Genomic DNA, 19,261 nt, shown 5'->3' with positions numbered 1-19,261 from the left:
TGACAAAGTAAAGAATTCTTTTTGATCCGCATCCCTCCGACTTTTCTGACTTTTTAATTCTTGCCAGTCTGGCGGCTGCAAAATGGCATCTCCCTGCAGTCTGAATTTGTGTCTCCCCGAATACTCAGCAGGCTGGGCTTCCTTTCATGGGAGTATTGGCTGTGCTTCTTTTGTAAAATGCCTATTTTATGGGGTTTTTTTGGGTCTGTTTTTCTATAGGGTTATTTATCTTTTTCTTAAATTTATTTTTTTTTTAATTTTTTTTTCAACGTTTTTTATTTATTTTTGGGACAGAGAGAGACAGAGCATGAACGGGGGAGGGGCAGAGAGAGAGAGGGAGACACAGAATCGGAAACAGGCTCCAGGCTCCAAGCCATCAGCCCAGAGCCATCAGCCCAGAGCCTGACGCGGGGCTCGAACTCACGAACCGCGAGATCGTGACCTGGCTGAAGTCGGACGCTTAACCGACTGCGCCACCCAGGCGCCCCTTAAATTTATTTTTTTAAGTTTATTTATTTTGAGAGAGAGAGAGAGAGAGAGAGAGCAGGGGAGGGGCAGAGAGACAGGGAGAGTGAGAATCCCAGGCAGGCTCCATGTTGTCAGCACAGAACACGATGTGGGGCTCGAACTCATGAACCATGAGATCATGACTTGAACCAAAACCAAGAGTTGGACACTTAACTGACTGAGCCACCCAGGTGCCCCTTATCTTTTCCTCATTGATATATAGGAGTTCTTTATGTATGCTTATATATTAAGTGCTAATAGTCTGTCAGTTGGATGATTTGTCTTCATTTCTTATGGTATCTTTTCAAGAACAGAAATTCAATGTTGAATTTCTCAGTCTTCCAGTTTTACAGTTAAATCTTCTCATGCCTTGCTTAAGAGATACTCTCTTTTCTCCAAAAAGTTAAGTTTGGCTTTTCACATTTCAGTTCTTTTTTTTTTTTTTTAAGAATACGGAAATCATACCAACTATATTTGCCAACCACGATGGCACAAAGCTAAAGATCAACAATAAAACAAAGCTGGGGGGTGCCTGGGTGGCTCAGCCAGTTAAGTGTCCAACTTCGGCTCAGGCTCATCTCACCGTTTCTGAGTCTGCGTCCTGCATTGGGCTCTCTGCTCCCAGTGCAGAGTCTGCTTCCGATCCTTTGTCTCTCTCTCTCTCTCTCTCTCTCTCTCTGCCCTTCCCCTGCTCTCAAAAGTAAATAAATATTGAAAAAAAACATAGCTGAAAAATCTACAATGTAAATATTAAATATTTAATATGCAACACACAACGGCCAGCCAACGGGCCAAATAAGAAATCAAGCGGCAAGTCAAAGCATGTCTCAAAAGGAAAGAAGAAAAGACAATATTCCATTCACATTTAGATTCTTAATCGATTTAGAATTGATTTTTGTGCTCCTTTGAGGTAGGAATCTACTTTCATTTTTAAAAATATGGGTAACTAATTACCCTCCTTTATTAAATAATTCTCCACCTCCTTTATTAAATAATTCCACCTTTCCTCATTTTTTTTTCAAATTTTTTTTTCCCAACGGTTTTTATTTATTTTTGGGACAGAGAGAGACAGACAGAACATGAACGGGGGAGGGGCAGAGAGAGGGAGACACAGAATCGGAAACAGGCTCCAGGCTCCGAGCCATCAGCCCAGAGCCTGACGCGGGGCTCGAACTCACGGACCGCGAGATCGTGACCTGGCCGAAGTCGGACGCTTAACCGACTGCGCCACCCAGGCGCCCCCCACCTTTCCTCATTTATCTGCACCGGCATCTTGGTTGTATATCAGAGTTCCACATCTGCATGAGTCTGTTTCTGGGCTCCCTGTTTTTTCCGGGGATCAATTTATCTACTCCTGTGCCAGCCCTACACTGTCTTAATTTTTATAACTTTTTACTAAATCTTTCCACCTAAGAACGCAAGTCATTTCCCCCTTACACTTGTTCATCTTCAGGAGAATCTTGGCTTTCCATATAAACTTAGGTTCAGCTTGTAAGTTCCATAAAAACCCTGTTGGGATTTTGGTTGGAACTTCATTGAATAATAGCCAATTTAGGAGATGCTTTATGTATTTATGAAGCTGACCCTTTCTATCCATGAACATGTGACGTCTCTCCATTTAAGTCTTCCCTAATATTTTTCGGTAAAGTTTTTTTTTTTTTTTTTATTTTACGCATAAGAGTCTGCACATCTTTTGTTAATTTATTCCAAAATGATCTATAGTGTTCGTTATTATTAATGGTTTCTTTTCATTTTTTATTATTTTTTAAGGTTTATTTTTGAGAGCGAGGAAGTGAGAGAGCAGGGGAGGGGCAGAGAGAGGGAGAGAGAGAATCCCAGGCCGGCTCTACACCATTAGCGCCCCCCACTGGGCTCAATCTCAGGAACAGAGAGATAATGACCTGAACTGAGATCATGAGTCCAACGCTCAACGGACTGAGCCCCCAAGGCACTCCGATGGTGAGCCACCTGTGTGGCTCAGCTGGTTAAGCGTCTGAGTCTTGCTTTTGTCTCAAGTCATGATCTCTCCATTCCTGAGATGGAGCCCTGCATGGGGCTCTGTGCTGACTGTGAGAAGCCTGCTTGGGATTCTCTCTCTCCCTCTCTCTCTCTCTCTCTCTCTGCCCCTCCCCTCTTCTCTTGCCCTCTCTGTCTCCCTCTCCAAATAAATAAATAAATAAATAAATAAATAAATAAATATTTTTAAGAAAGGAAAAAAAGGACATTTTCTATTTGTTTCTAATTTATAGAAATGCAATAAATTTTGTACACTATGTTGATCTTAAAGTCAAACATCTTGCTATACTCTTTTATTATTTCTACCAATATGTTTACAGGCTTTGGGGGCTTCTCTGTATAGACAATAATCACCTATGAGTGATGACAGTTGATCTGTGCTGTCTGGGACATCCCAGGGGGACACTGACAATGCTGGACATCTTTGAGTTGATTTTAAATGTAATTCTGCCATTTCCTTATCAACAATATTTGCTGGGGTGCCTGGGTGGCTTAGTCGGTTAAGCCTCTGGTTCTTGATTATGGCCCAGGTTATGATCTCATGGTTTGTGAGATCCAGCCCCGCCTCCAGCTCTGTGCTGGCAGCGCCGAGCCTGCTTGGGATTCTGCCTCCCTCTCTCTGCACCTTCCCTGCTTGCTCTCTCTCTTAAAAAATAGAAACTTTTGGGGCGCCTGGGTGGCGCAGTCGGTTAAGCGTCCGACTTCAGCCAGGTCACGATCTCGCGGTCCGTGAGTTCGAGCCCCGCGTCAGGCTCTGGGCTGATGGCTCGGAGCCTGGAGCCTGTTTCCGATTCTGTGTCTCCCTCTCTCTCTGCCCCTCCCCCGTTCATGCTCTGTCTCTCTCTATCCAAAAATAAAAATAAAAAACGTTGAAAAAAAAATTTAAAAAAAAAATAAATAAAAAATAGAAACTTTTTTAAAAGGAAAAAAAAAACCACCCCACAATATTTGCTGTTTTTTGTTTGTTTACTTGCTTTTTTTTGGTAGTTCTTTAAAGTTTTTTCCCAGATTTACTGAAATATAATTGACATACAATTGACGTACAACATAAGCTGTACAATGTGATGATTTGATTCATCTATGTATTGCAAAATGATTATTACCGCAGCGTTAGCTAACACCTCCATCACATCACATAATTATCATTCTTTGTTGGTGGTGCGGTCATTTATGATCTACCCTCTTAACAATTTCAAATATACAATACAGTATCGTTGACTAAAATCACCATGCTGTACATAAGATTCTCAGAACTTATCCAACTTATATAGTAGTCCCCCCTTATCCATGGGGAATATATTCAGGCATCTCCAATAGATGCCTGAATCCATGATCGTACTGAGCCCTATGTATACTATGTTTTTTCCTATGCATACATATCCAAATTAAGTTTAATTTATAAATTAGGCACAGTAAGATGTATAGATGTAAATATGTGCACACGTGTACGCACACATTTTATTATATATATATATATATACACACATATATATGTGTGTATATATATACTATATATATACACATATATATGTATATATATATGATTTTTTGATGAATCATTTGAAAGTTATAGATACCATAATACTTCACCCTAACTACCTCAGCCTGTATCTCATCAGAACCAGGACTTCCTCCTATACATCCACAGTCCTATTATCAAGTCCCCCAAATTTAATATTAATGCAAAAATGTAAACTAATATGACATCTATATTAGTGCCCTATTACTGTTGTAACAAATTACCAGAAGCACAGTGGCTTAAAACAACACATTTGTTACCTTACAATTCTGGAGGTCGGAAGTCTGGCATGGATCTTGCTGGGCTAAAATAAATATCTTGGCAGGGCCACATTCCTTTCTCTGGGTTCTAGGGGTGGATCAGTTTTCTTGCCTTTACCACTTTCTGGAGTCTGCTGATAACTGCTTCACTTGTGGCCTCCTTCCATCTTCAAAGTCCAGAACAATTGACCAAGTTTTTCTCACATCAGCTCACTCTGACATTGATCCTTCTGTCTTCTTCGTTCACATTTAAGGACTCATGACGACGTTAGATAATCGAGGATAGTGTCCTCGATTAGATAATCGAGGATAGTGTCCATTTTTTTTAAGGGCAGCAGATTGACCACCTTAATTCCATTGGTTACATTAATTCCCCTTCGCCATGTAATGTAGTATATTTACAGGCTCCAGGAATAAGGATTTGGATATCTTTGGGAGGACATTATTCTGCTCACCATAGACTGCACATTGAATCCCAGAGATGGATGTAGAGACAGGAAGTAGATTAGTGGTTGCCTAAGACTGTGGGCATCTTGGGGCGCCTGGGTGGCGCAGTCGGTTAAGCGTCCGACTTCAGCCAGGTCACGATCTCGCGGTCCGTGAGTTCGAGCCCCGCGTCGGACTCTGGGCTGTTGGCTCGGAGCCTGGAGCCTGTTTCCGATTCTGTGTCTCCCTCTCTCTCTGCCCCTCCCCCGTTCATGCTCTGTCTCTCTCTGTCCCAAAAATAAATAAAAAACGTTGAAAAAAAAAAAAAGACTGTGGGCATCTGGGGAAAGAGGGCATGACTGCTAATGGCTGTAAAGTATAAAAATAGTTCACAATTGATTCTGCTGATAGTTGAACAATTCTGTGAGTTATATACTAGAAACCATTGAATTGTACACTTAAATTTTTTTTAATTTTTTAACCTTTATTTTTGAGACAGAGAGAGACAGAGCATGAACAGGGGAGGGTCAGAGACGGAGGGAGACACAGAATCTGAAACAGGCTCCAGGTTCTGAGCTGTCGGCACAGAGCCCGACGCAGGGCTCGAACTCATGGACTGTGAGAGACCATGACCCAAGCTGAAGTCGGACGCTTAACCAACTGAGCCACCCAGGAGCCTCTATTATTACTTTTTTAAATGTTTGTATTATTTTTGAGAGAGACAGAGATAGGGAGAGAGCACGGGGTAGGGGGAGAGAGAGAGGGAGACAGAGGATCTCAAGTGGGCTCCGCACTGACAGCAGAGAGCCCACGTGAGCTTGGGCTCACAAACCCTGAGATCATGATCTGAGCCGAGGTCAATCAACAGAGCCATCCAGGCACCCCTCACTACATCTTTCTTACAGAGAATAGACATGGGCAGCTTCTTCAGCCCCAGGCTGAGACACTGTCCAAGGTGCTAATGTCTCCCAACTATGCCCAGGGCTTAGTTTGAGAGAGAGAGAGAGAGAGGGAGAGAGGCAGGGAAAGAAAGACACAGAATCCAAAGCAGGCTCCAGGCTCCCTAGCTGTCAGCACAGAGTCTGACACAGGGCTGAAACTTGTGATATCATGACCTGAGCTAAAGTTGGACACATAACTGACTAAGCCACCCAGGCATGACAGAGGGAGTGACAGAAGGAGGCAGGAGAGGCAGAACCAGAGAAGAGGTGATGTGGAAACAGGACACAGAGAGACTTCAAGATGTTGCACTGCTGGTTTTGAAGGTGAAGGAAGGGGCCACATCCATGGAACGTGGGAAGCCTCCAACGGCACAGCTTGGAAAACAAGGAAACAGACTGTCTCCTAAGCCTCCAGAAGAGACAGCCAGGTGGGCACCTTGATTTGTGTTGACATCCACCACTAGGCTTACAATAATTTGCTAGAGCAGCAAGACGAAACTAACAAGAGGCGTCACCCTGTCTAATCCAACATAGTGTGCATTGCGATTGGAGCATCACAGAGCTAAACATGACGTGATACTTTGCAGCTTGTTTTCCTTACCTCTCATCTCATGACTAAGAAACAAGTGGGTGATGGCAAACCCACCTGGGAAACGTGGGTGCGGTGCCTTGGTGCTTGGACCGCTTTTGTGTGAACAGGGCACCTTGACGCAAGCGAATCCACATGGGCACACAACCAGGGGCCTCAGGGAAGGACTGAGAGCTGCTGGCCCAGGTGTGTGAAGGAGGCTGCAGGTGGGACAGTAGGATGAGGCCTGTGGACCAGGTGGAAGAGACACTTTGTCCCAACACCATGGGAGCCTGCGTGAGTTAGGTGGGGGAAGCCCTCTGCCTCTGACCTGCATGCTTATTTATGGGGAGGAGGTGTGTTTCAAGATAAGATCCCATTCAGGGAGAAAAGTGGACACTGCTGGGAGCTATTGGGCTAGATGTCATGGGAGTGTCCGGGAAGGCTATGCTCAGAGCATGAATTCTGGGTCCCAACCCCTGGGGTTCCTCTGACAACCTGCCTTTATGTCACCTCAGCAGGAAGGACATCCCGAAGGCTGGAGAAACCTTCAGACAGGTCTCAGTGCCCTGGATCCTGGATTTGGGGACAGGGCAAGTTTATTGGTGAAGGACACCAGTCAGGGCCACTGGGGATGGGTGAGGAGGACCAAAGGGCTCAGGACACCAAAAGGCTATGAAGGGGTCCCACCTGGGATGTGTGCCTGACTATAGCTGCTCCTTCCAAGCTCATCCTCCTGAGGTCATCAGAGGCCCCATGTTCTGTGCTCCTGAGAACCCCGTGCACATTTGCAAACACTGGAGGTGTCTCCAGCCTTGGTCCCTGAGCAGGGTGAGGACCGCTGAGTGCTGTCATAGTTTGGCCACAGCTCTGGTGATCTCTCCTTTTCTAGTTAACGTGGTCCCAGCATGTCAACACCCCTCGCCCCTCCTCTATCTCAGGGGACTAAGGTGGGGGCTTGGTGAACTCAGAGGGAACATTTCCCTGTGTGACCCAGGAGAGAAGGGCCCCAGAGGTTCAGGTGAATGTCTGCTCAGAGAAATCACCATTCACCAAAAAAGGGCCAAGGAGGGGGAAGAGTCCTGTTTAATCAGATCCCCTCATGTTGTCCCTGGTGGGTCAGGGCCCAGGACACTTTCCCTGGGAAACCCCACTTCCTGGGACATGGGGGCCTTTGTCCTGGCCCATCCGGGGTTTGTGGCAGCCTGTCAGGGCTTCCAGAAATCAGGAAGGCCCGGACCCTGGGTCCATGTCCCTGAATATCCTCTGGGCTCAGAGCTGGTTCTCTGGCTCAGGCGGCGGCACCTGACCCCACCCAGGGTCTGGGGTCTCAGGAAGGCCCCTGGAAGGAGTAGCTCCCAGGGGAAGGGGAAACTAAGAAGACACTTGTCCTTTGTGGTTGATCTGGCAGTAAATGTTCCTGTCAGGGTGTTGTAACTCCTGTAAAAGAAAAAGAGGCCTCTGAACCCCGCAAGCTTCTCAGAACATGTCTGGGTGACTTTCAGGTCCTGCGTCCACCTCTCTGGGAACCTGGCTGGGTGGCAGGTTTCTGCCCCAGGCCCCTCCTTCCTCCCACTAGCCCCTGTGCCCTTTTGCCCTGCTGTGTCCTAAACCTGAAAGCACAGGCAGGGCAGGCTGGGGACAGATCCTCAGTCCCCTTGGGCTTGGGGGACCTGAACATTCATTGCCCACACTCACCTGGTAGATGGGAATGGCTGTCCCCGGGCTGGGTAGGGCGTTCTGAACAGGGGGAGAGAATGGGTGTCAGTGGACAGAGGGAGAGTCATTTCTCTGCAGGGGTGACCCGTTCTGCCTCTTGAGCAGCGTTCGCCAAGCCTGTTGACCCACACCCCAGACCCAGACCAGTCTCTCCTTAACTCCCTGCCCCACTCCTATTAGCCCAGGACCCCTGGCTGATGTTCCCAGTGCTCTGTCCTTGGCCAGACTCCAGGGTTCCCCTTGGGCCAGCTCAGAGTGGCAGGAGAGACTCAGGACGGGGTGGGGAGTGGTCCTGTCCCTGAAGACGGTCCAAATCCTGGGCAGAACGGGCCCTGCCTTGTCCTGGCTCTCTGGGGGAAGCAGGGTGTGTGCAGTGCTGCTGAATTCGTTGGTTCTCTGCCTTGCGCCCGCACAACCTAGACCCCAGTGGGGAGGGGGCGGGCTTACCGGGGATGTGGAGCTGCTGACTGGACCATGACCTGGGGACAGAAACAGGAATTAGCAGCCAGGGTCCACCCTGCCAGGAGGTACCGGGTCATCAGCTCTCGGAGAACCAGGGAAGGAGCACCTCCCACAGGGAGACCCACTGGTGCTGGTCTGTGAGGTGCTGACCCGTGACCTAGATTCCATAGGTCAGGGAGTATGGCCAGTTGGGGTCCCCTGTACTGAAGCCCCAGGGACGTGGTCAGAGGCCCCAGGGTGTGACTGGCAGGAGTGGACACTGGGGGACAGGTCGAGTGGCTCCCTGTGCTGCCTGGGCTGAAGGGATACTCACCAGAGGTGCAGGCTGGGTGCCCCATCTCTCTGTGATTACGTTGGCCACTGGCCCTAGGAAAGATCAGGCTTATTTGTGAGGTGGGCAGGGAGAGGTCACAGCTCTGGTGTCAGAACAGGGGACAGGGAGGGTCCTCATTCCAAGCAGGCCTTAGAGACCCCATCTCTCCACCAGTCTATTTAGGAGGGGAAGGGCCCAGGAGAGGGATAAAAAAAGGCCTTCGGAGCACATGTATCCTCGGACCAGAGAGGAAGCCGAGCAGCGGACGGTCACCCAGGAGAAAGTGTCCCGAAGAGGGATCAAGGGCCCAGGAAAGGAATCACACATGAGGGTCTGAGTGAGTGGAAGGGTCAAGGCGGCCAGCTGCGTGTGCAGGACGCTTGGGGAGCTCCAGGTATGTCAGATCCCTGAATGCGGTGCCCCTGCTGTGGCTGGACCCTCGAGTCCTCAGGCCAGAAGACGCTGAAAACTGACATTGGCTCGTGCTCTATCTCCATCTGCCTGGACGAGGGGCTTCGTCCCAGGACCTCTACCTGACGGGGCCCAGGGTCTGCGGTGTCACACATCAGGCGCCGTGGTTCCCGCAGGTGCCACTTTGGGGGTCGACCCCACCCGGCCTTTAGGGTCTTCCACTCTCCCTTGCGTGACCTTGGCCAGGACCACCCTCGGTCCTGAGGCTGCAAATCCCCGTCCCAGGGCATGTGGACTCACAAACCACGGGAGGTACCGGTCACCGTGCACTTAGTACCGAGCACTGCTGTAGTGTTGCCGAGCGAACCAGGACAACCCTGAGGGGCTGTTCTGTGATTGTCCCTAATTTAGCACAGAGGCAGCTGTGGAGGAAGGGCCCCGGGCAGCAGCTGGTGAGGAAGGAGCCAGGTGTGATCAGAGGAGAAATCCAGGGGGCAGTTGGGAGGTCTGGGACACCCAGCCCAGAATCCCGGGTCAGGACGGCATCTGCCTGCTGGTGAGGTCGCTGGGGTGGGGGAGGGGTGGTGGACAGGATCGTGTGTGGGAAATACCATCGTACCTTCCCGACTTCACCCGGAGCAGGACATAGCCCAGGGCGGCCACGAGTGCCACCCCAACCAGGACCCCAATTGCAATGCCAACACTGGTCCCCACAGGGAGGCCCGTGGGGCTTCTTCCATCTGAAATAAGAAGCAAAAGGAGGAGGAATGAGTCCCAAGTCATATCTGCTGAAGTCATGAGGGGCTTGGGGGCGGGGGGGGGGAAGGGCCTGGTTAAGGAGGAAGGAAAGACCTTTCAGGTCTGGGTGGTGTGTGTTATCCCTACAGCATCCCAACCCGCTTGGCTGCTGTGTCATTTAGTTTTTTATATATTATTGAGAGAGAGAGAGAGAGAGAGAGAGAGAGAGAGCAAGAAGGGGGAGGGGATGAGAGAGCAAGAGACAGAATCCCAACCAGGGTGTCCACTTTCAGTGCAGGCCCCAACGAGGGGCTCTAACCCACGAACCAGGAGATCATCACCTGAGCTGAGATCAAGAGTTGGATGCTTGGGGCACTTGGGTGGCTCAGTTGGCTAAGCATGTGTCTTTGGCTCAGGCCATGACCTCATGGGTCATGGGTTCTGGCCCCGCATTGGATGCTGTGCTGATAGTACAGAGCTTGCTTGGGATTCTTTCTGCCTCTCTGTCTGCATCTCCCTAACTCCATCTCTCTCTCTCTCTCTCTCTCTCTCTCTCTCTCTCTCTCTCTCTCTCTCAAAATAAATAAATAAGCTTTAAAAAAACTTTAAAAAAACCTACAAGAATTGCCAGCTTAACCAACTGAGCCACCCAGGTGCCCCTGCTGTGTCGTTTCTACTCCTCATAGTGAAACCTTGGACTTGAATCTTCATGTTGCCCTCCTCTGCCCAAAACTGTGGCCAGTGCCAACATCCTGTTTATTTTCCTCCTAAGGCCTCTCTCTCTTCTTCTCACATTATGCCTCTTCCTCCATTTCTTCTTTTCCATCACTATCGATGGACTTAGAGGGAGGCCCCTACTTGTCCACTCAACGAGGATTAGTGAAAATAACACTAGCTGACTGCTTTCGAGGTCAGCGCTGGGCCAGGCACATGGAAAATACTTTGTGTTTATCTCATCTGCTGCTTCCATGAGGCGGCCATGTGTCAACCCCACTCTGCAAATTACAGTCTGAGAGTGTCAAGGGCTTCAGTAAAGTAGTGAAGGTCACAGAACTGGACCGAGTTGAGACAACACTTAATCCCAGCTCCACGGGACATTACGGCTAATAACAACAACGTCAATGACAAAAGAACAAGAACTGCTAAATTTGACTGAGCCTTGAACCTGTGTAGGATGCTGTCTCAGGATTTAAGATCTCATTAACCTCATAGTGACAACCCTCAGAACAGCCCTAAGACCCAGCCGTTCTTTCCAGTTTTACAGATGAGGAAACTTAGGTTCTGGAGGTTGAGTGTCTTGTCTGAGGTCCCACAGCTGGTATAAAGCAGAACCAAGATGTTAACAAGATTAGTCTAATTCCGGGAATCTCATCCACATTGCTGTAGAGGCTGTGAAGGAGGCTCCCACCTCCCCCAGACCTGTATTCTATTTCACACACACCCCCTACCCATGAAATATACAGGGAGGAAGGGGGAGAAGTTGTGGGTTACTCACAGCTCACAGCCAGCCTGACGGGGTCACTTTTGCTGGAACTGACTGGGTTGGAGACTTCACACTGATAATTCCCAGCATCCTCCACCCTGACAGGGCTTATGGTGAGGGCCCTGTTGTCCTGGGACAGCTTCATCCTCTTTGTGAGGTTTACACTCCGGCCATTGAAGAACCACCGGATGGAGACCTTTTTGTTATTTGTGGAGCAGGTCAGGACCACAGAGTCCTTATGTTCTGTGGCTGTGGTGTTGCTGATGTTGATGGAGGGCTGGGACACTGGCTCTGTGGAGAAACAGAGGAGGTGACAGAATGAGAGGGGGCCTGGGGCCTTGCTCTGTCTTCCAAGATCTCGGTCACGCCGAGGGCCCCACTGAGCTCTGTAAAGGTGCCCCAGAGGATCGCCCTGATGTCTGCAGAAGGATGAGTGTCTTTGTTCAGGTGGCGATCTATAAGGAGGGGGCTGTACCTCTCCCTCTGACCCTCAGGTCCCCCTCTGGCCCTCAGTCATCTGCCTGGTCTGCCTGAACATCTCTGTAGTATCAGCACCACACACCTCTTAGCCCATGTCCAGCATCCTCATCAGCAGGTGGAATTTTTCCCATGGGCTCCTGTGTGGTTCCTTTCTTGAACTTCTATGACTTTAATAGATCAAGCCTCACTCCTTATATACCTTTTCGTGTATGGTGGGGAGGAAGGCTTGCAGGCCTTCTATCTCTGCGTCCCCAGAAGCTTTGTGTAAAGTAGGGAAGGTATTTGCATGGTTATAATTTATTAGGAAATGAGAGCAGCCCACCCAGTCTTCATCACCTTAGGAATTAAAGAGTTTCAATCTACAGGATTTCTCAGGCTGAAGAAGGCTTTTACTTCCACCACTGTGGATTGACTCTCATGGTGAAAAACTTCTGTAAAGAAGCGGTTACTGTATACAGAATACTGGCACCCTTATAAATAGAAGGAAATGATTGCAACAGAATCAAGGCTTTATAGGAAACACCCCCAGCTAGCATCATACTCTATGGTGAAACACGGAAAGTGTTTCCTCTAAGATCAGATAGTACATAAACATGCCTCTTTCACCACCCATGTTCAACAGAGGAAAGGAGTCCAGGCCAAAATAATTAGGAGAAAAACAATAGAATGCAATCAAATTGGAAAGGAATAAGTACAATGAGGTCTGGTTGTCGATGATGGAAATTATATGTACAAAACTCTAAAGATTCTGCAAAAATTGTTGAACTAATAAACAATTTCAACAAACTTGCAGGATACAAAATCAACAGGCAAAAATCAATTCTGTTGCTATACACTAAAAATACCTTCCTCCCAAAATCAAGGTAGAAATTCATTTACAATAACATTAAAAAGAATAAAATACTGGGGCGCCTGGGTGGCGCAGTCGGTTAAGCGTCCGACTTCAGCCAGGTCACGATCTCGCGGTCCGTGAGTTCGAGCCCCGCGTCAGGCTCTGGGCTGATGGCTCGGAGCCTGGAGCCTGTTTCCGATTCTGTGTCTCCCTCTCTCTCTGCCCCTCCCCCGTTCATGCTCTGTCTCTCTCTGTCCCAAAAATAAAAAAAAAATAAAAAAAAAGTAAAAAAAAAAAAGAATAAAATACTTAGGAATGAAAGAATGAGGCAATAGAGTATACATGGAAATCTATAAAACGTTGCTGAAAGAAATTACAGAAGACACAAATGAAGGGAAAGACATCCCATGTTCATGGATGATGTGACTTAATATTGTTAAGATGACAATACTACCCAAAGAGATCCACAGATTCAATGTAATCCGTAACAAATGCTTTTCTTTTAAGATTTTATTTTTAAGTAATCTCTATACCCAACGTGGGACTTGGACATACAACCCCGAGATCAAGAGTCGCATGATCCACTGTCCTGAGTCAGTCAGGTGCCCCCCCTGTTAAATTCTTAAGGGAATATTTTGCAGAAATAGAAATTTCCAAAAAGTCACATGGAATCTCAGGGGCCTCAAATAGCCAAAATTATTTTGAAAAAGAACAAATTTGGAGGACTCCTACTTCCTGACTACAAAGCTACAGTCACCAAAATCGTGTGGGCCTGCTATGTAGATAGACATAGAGACCGATGGGATACAACAGGCACCCCAGATACAAATCCTGATACATAGGGTCCAATGATTTTCAGTACGGTTGTCATGATCATTCAATGGAGAAAAACTTCTATTCAAGAAATGGTCTTGGGAACACTGGATACCCATGCAAATGAATGACATTGGATCCTCACCTTACATCACGCACAAAAACTAACTTAAAACAGATCAAACATCTAAACGTAAGAGTCAAAACTGTGCAAGTCTTAGAAGAAAACATAAATAAAAAGCTTACTGAAACTGGATTTCCCGATGATTTCTTAGATATGACACCCAAAGCAAAGACAACAAAAGAAAAAACAGATGAACTGGATTGCACTGAAATAGAAAACTTCTGTGCACCAAAAGGCACAATCAAGAAAGTGATGGTAGCACTTAAGGAATAAACAGGACTCAGGAAGGAAATAGACAGCATAGGAAATATAGTCAATGGCATTTTATTATTTTAATTTTTTAAAGATTTTGTTAAGATTAAATAAGCTCTACACCCAATGTGGGGCGTGAACTCACAACCCCGAGATCAAGAGTCACATACTCTACCTACTGAGCCAGCCAGGTGCCCCTAGTCAATGGTATTTTAATAGCATTGCATGGTGACAGATGGTAGCTACACTGTGGTAGGCATAGCATAACACAGAGTTGACCAATCTCTATGTTGTGCACAAGAAACTAGTGTTACCTTGTGTGTCAACTAAAGTTCCCTAACCACCACCACCACCACCAACAACAACAACAACAAAGTGATGGCAACCCACAGACTGGAAGAAAACATTTGCAAATCATAGCTGGTAAGAGATTAATATCCAGAATATATAAAGCACGTCTGCAGTTCAACAACAACAAAAAGCAACTTGACCCTGAGGACCCTTCTTTTTTCCCCATCTGCAAAGACGCCTTATATGTGTGGGGGTTTTGGGAACTGACAGAATCCCCTCCCCACATTGCAGACTGGACTGGGAGATCTCAGATCTCAGATCTCAAGATCTGCCATGAGAAATCAGACAGCACAGGGAGGAAGCATCTGCAGACATGTGATGGGAGAGTTCAGGGACAGATCTGAGTCACAAGCAAATGCAAAATAACTTCTTCTAGGCTCTTTTCTGGAAACCAGGAAGATCTCCACCACAGTGCTTGATGCAAATGCTCCAGGGATCCACTTACCAGAGACTGTGATAGTCTTGACTGTGGTCTTACTGAGGCGAGTGCCAGGGTTATAGACGAGGCAGGTATAGGATCCACTATCATTCACAGTGATGTTAGGGATAAAGAGCTCCTGTGAGGATGGCTGGGGGCTCCCATTGATAAGCCAAGAATACTGTGCAGGCGGGTTAGAGGCTGAGTGGCAGGAGAGACTGAGGTTTGCCCCTGGACGGTAATAGGAGTCTGAGGGAGAAATGGTGGGGGCATCCGGGCCATCTGGAGCAAACAGAATAAACCCACATGTGATGTAATCCAAGGGAAGGGGAAGAGGAAGATCTGGGTGTGTATAGGGGCCACAGTGTCCAACTAAGTTGGGTCAGAAGCCATGGCCAGCCTGGGTGTCTAGGTGAGAGTCAAGTACTCAGACCCCAGAAGGACAGATGTGGCCTGACCTCTGGCAGCATGGATTTGGGCTGGCAGACCGGGGCCAGGTAGGAATACAAGTTACTCACAGAGAACATTCAGGGTGAATGGGTCACTATGACCGGCACTGACTGGGTTCCAGGTTTCACACTCATAAGGTCCTGTGTCATTCCTTGTGACACCATGTAAAGTGAGAGTCCTGTTGTTCAGGGACAGCTCCAGCCTGGCGCTGTCCGGGAGGCTCTTACTGTTTACTGACCACAGGTAGCTTGTGTTCTGAGTCTGAGGTTCACACGTTAATACTACAGAATCCACGTTCTCCACGGGGTCCGGGTTGTTGCTTATGATGTTGGGTTTGGGTAACTCCGCTGTGTAGACAACAGAGAGAACATTGCCCTGTGTGGTACCTGTGATTCCTCCAAAGGCATCTTCAATCAGAGCTGCCTTCTCTCATCTGTCTGCCAACCCGAGTCCTTAAGAATAAAGCAGATCTGTGAATCTCAAGACAAATGCGAGAGGATCTGAGGACTCACAGAAGGAAAAGCCCCCTGCTCTGTGAGTCTGAGAGCAAGCACAGAGTTTCTCAAATGTCAATCACAGAGCAGAGTTTTGTCGTGGAAGACGCGGGACAGAGTCAGAGACAGCCCCCAACCTCCCAACACGGCACCTCTCCTGGTTCTTCACAGACCTGATGGCTTGGCCAGAGGATGGGGATCTCAGCAGAAATGACACCCAGGGACACCAGAAGCAAGCCCAGAGGTCAGTTCAGTACTTGGGCCCAGGGCCTGAAGGGGCTTTGATAATGACTGCCGTGAGACAGTGATCCCATACATGGCAGAGCAGAGTCCAAAATCAAGCAAAGAGTCAGAGAATGAGCAGGAAGGAGGGGTGATGAGCGAATGAATGACCACATCTCTTCAGAAAGGCATCCTGGTGCAGGATCCTAGGAGGCCTGGCTACACAGGACCCCTGCCCTCCTCCAGCAACAGAGGCACCCACACTGTTCACTCCATCCCTCCTATTTTTTTTTAAATAATTTTTTTAGGGCTCATTTATTGTTGAGAGACAGAGACAGAGAGAGACACAGAGAGAGACACAGAGAGAGGGGTGGGAGGGGCATAGAAGGAGAGAGGACAGAGGATCCAAAAGGTTTGCCCTGACAGGAGGGAGCCCAATGTAGAGCTTGATCTCAGCAGATATGGACCTGAGCCGAAGTTGGACACTCAACCAACTGATCCACCCAGGCGTCCCTCACGCCTTCCCTCCTAAACAAAAGCAAGTGAGTTGGTTACACGTGGACCCTGTGCTGGTTTCAGGTGCAGAGTCAGAAGGAGAAGGCAATTCCACCCCGGTGGGAGCGACACCAACACACCAGGAAACACTCAGTGATTTCAAGTCCAGCACCGGGAGGTGAGGATCTGCCACCTGAGGGGCGGCCGGGGCATGCTGACTCAGGTTGCTGCTGGGGGTCATTAGTTGTAGAGCGAACACAGAATGAGCCTCTCTATTTGCTCTCACTGCCCACATCAGCACCCTTCCCGCTGATGGAGGAGAGGACGGGACTGTGCTGCCCAGCAGCCCATCAGCCTGTGTGACCCTGAGTCAGTGACTATACCTCCCTGGGCCTCAGTTTCCCCCTAATACAACAGGAATAATGGTAAATGATCTCCACCTGCCATGCCTGTGAAGTAACCTTTAACCATCCTTAAATACCTGGCCCTAAAATGGCATATCGCGGCCGTCAATCAAATGGCCTATCTTACTCTTGCCTCCACAAGACAAGGCTCCCTCCCTGGGCCTCCTTCTTGGGAGAGGAAGAGCCATCAAGAGCATCTCTCTCGGGGCGCCTGGGTGGCTCAGTTGGTTAAGCGTCCAACTTCGGCTCAGGTTAATCTCACAGTCTGTGGGTTCGAGCCCTGCATCGGGCTCTGTGCTGACAGCTCAGAGCCTGGAGCCTGCTTCCGATTCTGTGTCTCCCTCTCTCTCTGCCCCTCCCCTGATCATGCTCTGTCTCTCTCTGTTGCAAAAATAAATAAAAACATTTAAAAAATTAAAAAAAAAGAGCATCTCTCTGCTCTGTTCCTCCCTGGGGGTGCTGACCCTCCGCTGGAGTCTCCTAAGGCCCCCACAGCAGTTGGCTAATGGACTGGAGCTTTTTATGTCTGTGCTGCCCATGCCTCTCTCCAGATGTAGATCTGGAGACCGAGCCCTGGCTGGCGACCAGCTCAGAGGCTCAGGACTCGGGCAGCTGGGAAATCATTGCTCCCTGTCAGCCCTGCCCAGGAGCCCTACCCCACCCTGGCACAGAGTCCCTGGGGTCACGAAACTCAGGAGCCCCAAGGCACTGTTCTGGGCAAGGGCCTTCTGGGCTGAGCTCTAGTGAGGATCCCAGGGCCCCTTCGGGCCTGGCCTTGACCGTGACCTGCATGGTCTTTCTCAGATGGTCATAGAGTCTGGATGCCAGGAAAGGAGTTGAAATCTTAGGAAATTCATCTCTACTCTGTGTGTCCTGCACTAAATGCTCAAACACCATTTGGAATAAAATGCAGAAGGGAAGGGAGGCACAGTCCAGGCCTGTCAATCCTGTGTGTACGAAGTAGAATTCACTCCACCTGACATCAGAGGTGACAGGAATTACTCACGATATACACGGAGCTGTCCAATTACTCTTTCAACATGAACATTCCTCTTTATGATTTGTAGGGTGTAGTATCCTGTGTCCTCCAGGCTGATGTTCTGGAACAGCAGGGATCCGTTGTGATATAACGTCTCTCTGCCGCTGTGTGCAAGTCCTGGGGTAATTTCTTGTGAGTCTGCTGCATATGATACAATTTCTCTATGGGGATCTATAGTTGTCCCTTTGAACCAGCCAAAGCCTAGAAGATTGGCAGGCAGATTGTGGACACGCAGAAGAACGTCCTTCCCTTCGGCAGCATTGGGTGGCACCAATTCAACAGTGACTTGGGCAGTGGTGGGAGGGTTCCAGAAGGTTAGGAGTGAGACTAGGAGGAAAGAGAGAAGACCTGGGTCAATATTTGGCCTATGTATTGGGACGGAAAGATGTGGCCCTGGAGACTGAGCAGGTCCTAATCGCTCAGCCTTGGGCCCAGGGGTGAGCGTGTGTGTGTGTATGTGTGTGTGTGTGTGTGTGTGTGTGTGTGTGTGTCCTACTGGTCAAGGTCAGCGGCACAACCGCCATGGCTTCAGTGCTTCTGAACTTGTGATTTCCTCTGTTTCCAGTACTCTCCCTCAGATGTCTGTGGGTTCACTCCCTCACTGCCCTCAGGTACCTGCTCACACTCAGGGGTCCTTGGGAGAGGCCTGCTCACACCGCCTCCTCTAAAGACCCTCTGTCTTCACATTCTGACCTTTCCTGCTCTGTTCCCTTCATGGCCTGTCAATGCCCGACCTCCCATTCTGTGTCTTTGCTGGTCTGTCTTCCTCCCCCGAGAAGTGTGCTCAGGGAGGGCAGGGACTCTGATCTGTGTTGTGCCCTAGGGTGGGGCTGGCTGCAAATACCTGTGGATGAATGAATGAGTGTTCCCAGGGCCCAGCATTGATCTGTCAATATCTCAGGTTGGTGGGAGGCGCAGCGTTTAGGGTCCCTGGTTGCTCACATCGTTTCCAAAATTCAACCCTCAGTGATGAGTAACTTGGGACACAGCACGTCGCTCGCTCGCCTCTTCCAGATCATGAGATTTTCCTGTTGCTGAGCCGGGAACCCCCTGTCCTGCCCTGCCCTGTTCCCATGTCCCCTCTCGGTGCCCAGTCCTCCCCTGGGAGACCGCAGCCAGTCTCTCTCTTCCCTTCACCCTTAACCCAGGGGATCGTCCCTCTCACCTGCCAGCAGGAGCTCCTGCCAGGGAACACGCCCTCCTCGGGGAAGGGCCGAGGGGGGCTCCATGCCGCCTGCTGCCTGCTCTGTCCTTCCCTCTGTGAGGAGAGCTTCGGCTCCAGAAATGCTCAGGAGCACCGCTGTCACAAGTTGGTTCTGTGGTCCTTCCTCCCTCTGTGCTGAGCCGCCTCTGGGGGCAGGAGCACTTAGCCGGGTCACGTGGGCAGGGGCGGGGTCTCTGCCCGGTCCCTCCCCTTCCCCTCTCCTCCCCTCCCCTCACTCCTGGCCTCCTGGTCTCCTTCCCCTTTCATTTCGTCTACGTTTGGGTTCCCTGGGAACTGCTGAGGCCTCTCCCTCTTCAGCT

The 19,261-nt window shown here is 49.1% G+C and overlaps 1 protein-coding gene across 3 annotated transcripts; it reads right to left on the bottom strand.

Moving 5' to 3' along the window:
- Positions 1-6,796: 6,796 nt before the first annotated feature.
- Positions 6,797-19,063, bottom strand: LOC131498906 (carcinoembryonic antigen-related cell adhesion molecule 6-like). Of its 3 annotated transcripts, XM_058706420.1 has the most exons (10): positions 18,903-19,063; positions 17,705-18,064; positions 15,152-15,430; positions 14,661-14,915; positions 11,376-11,654; positions 9,762-9,882; positions 8,732-8,784; positions 8,404-8,435; positions 7,936-7,977; positions 7,472-7,677 (listed from the first exon to the last, which is right to left on the bottom strand). In XM_058706420.1, the coding sequence occupies exons 1-10, from the start codon at positions 18,964-18,966 to the stop codon at positions 7,612-7,614; spliced, it is 1,551 nt and encodes a 516-aa protein (XP_058562403.1). In that variant the 5' UTR covers positions 18,967-19,063; the 3' UTR covers positions 7,472-7,611. The 3 variants fall into 3 exon arrangements, with proteins under 3 accessions (XP_058562402.1, XP_058562404.1, XP_058562403.1); XM_058706419.1 differs by lacking the exon at positions 9,762-9,882 and having other exon boundaries at positions 6,797-7,677; XM_058706421.1 differs by lacking the exons at positions 9,762-9,882; positions 15,152-15,430 and having other exon boundaries at positions 6,797-7,677.
- Between the last annotated feature and the right edge of the window lie 198 nt (positions 19,064-19,261).

This window comes from Neofelis nebulosa, chromosome 17 (genome assembly GCF_028018385.1).
Source record: "Neofelis nebulosa isolate mNeoNeb1 chromosome 17, mNeoNeb1.pri, whole genome shotgun sequence".
Taxonomy (NCBI): Eukaryota; Metazoa; Chordata; class Mammalia; order Carnivora; family Felidae; genus Neofelis; species Neofelis nebulosa.
This window is presented reverse-complemented; position numbering and strand designations above follow the sequence as displayed.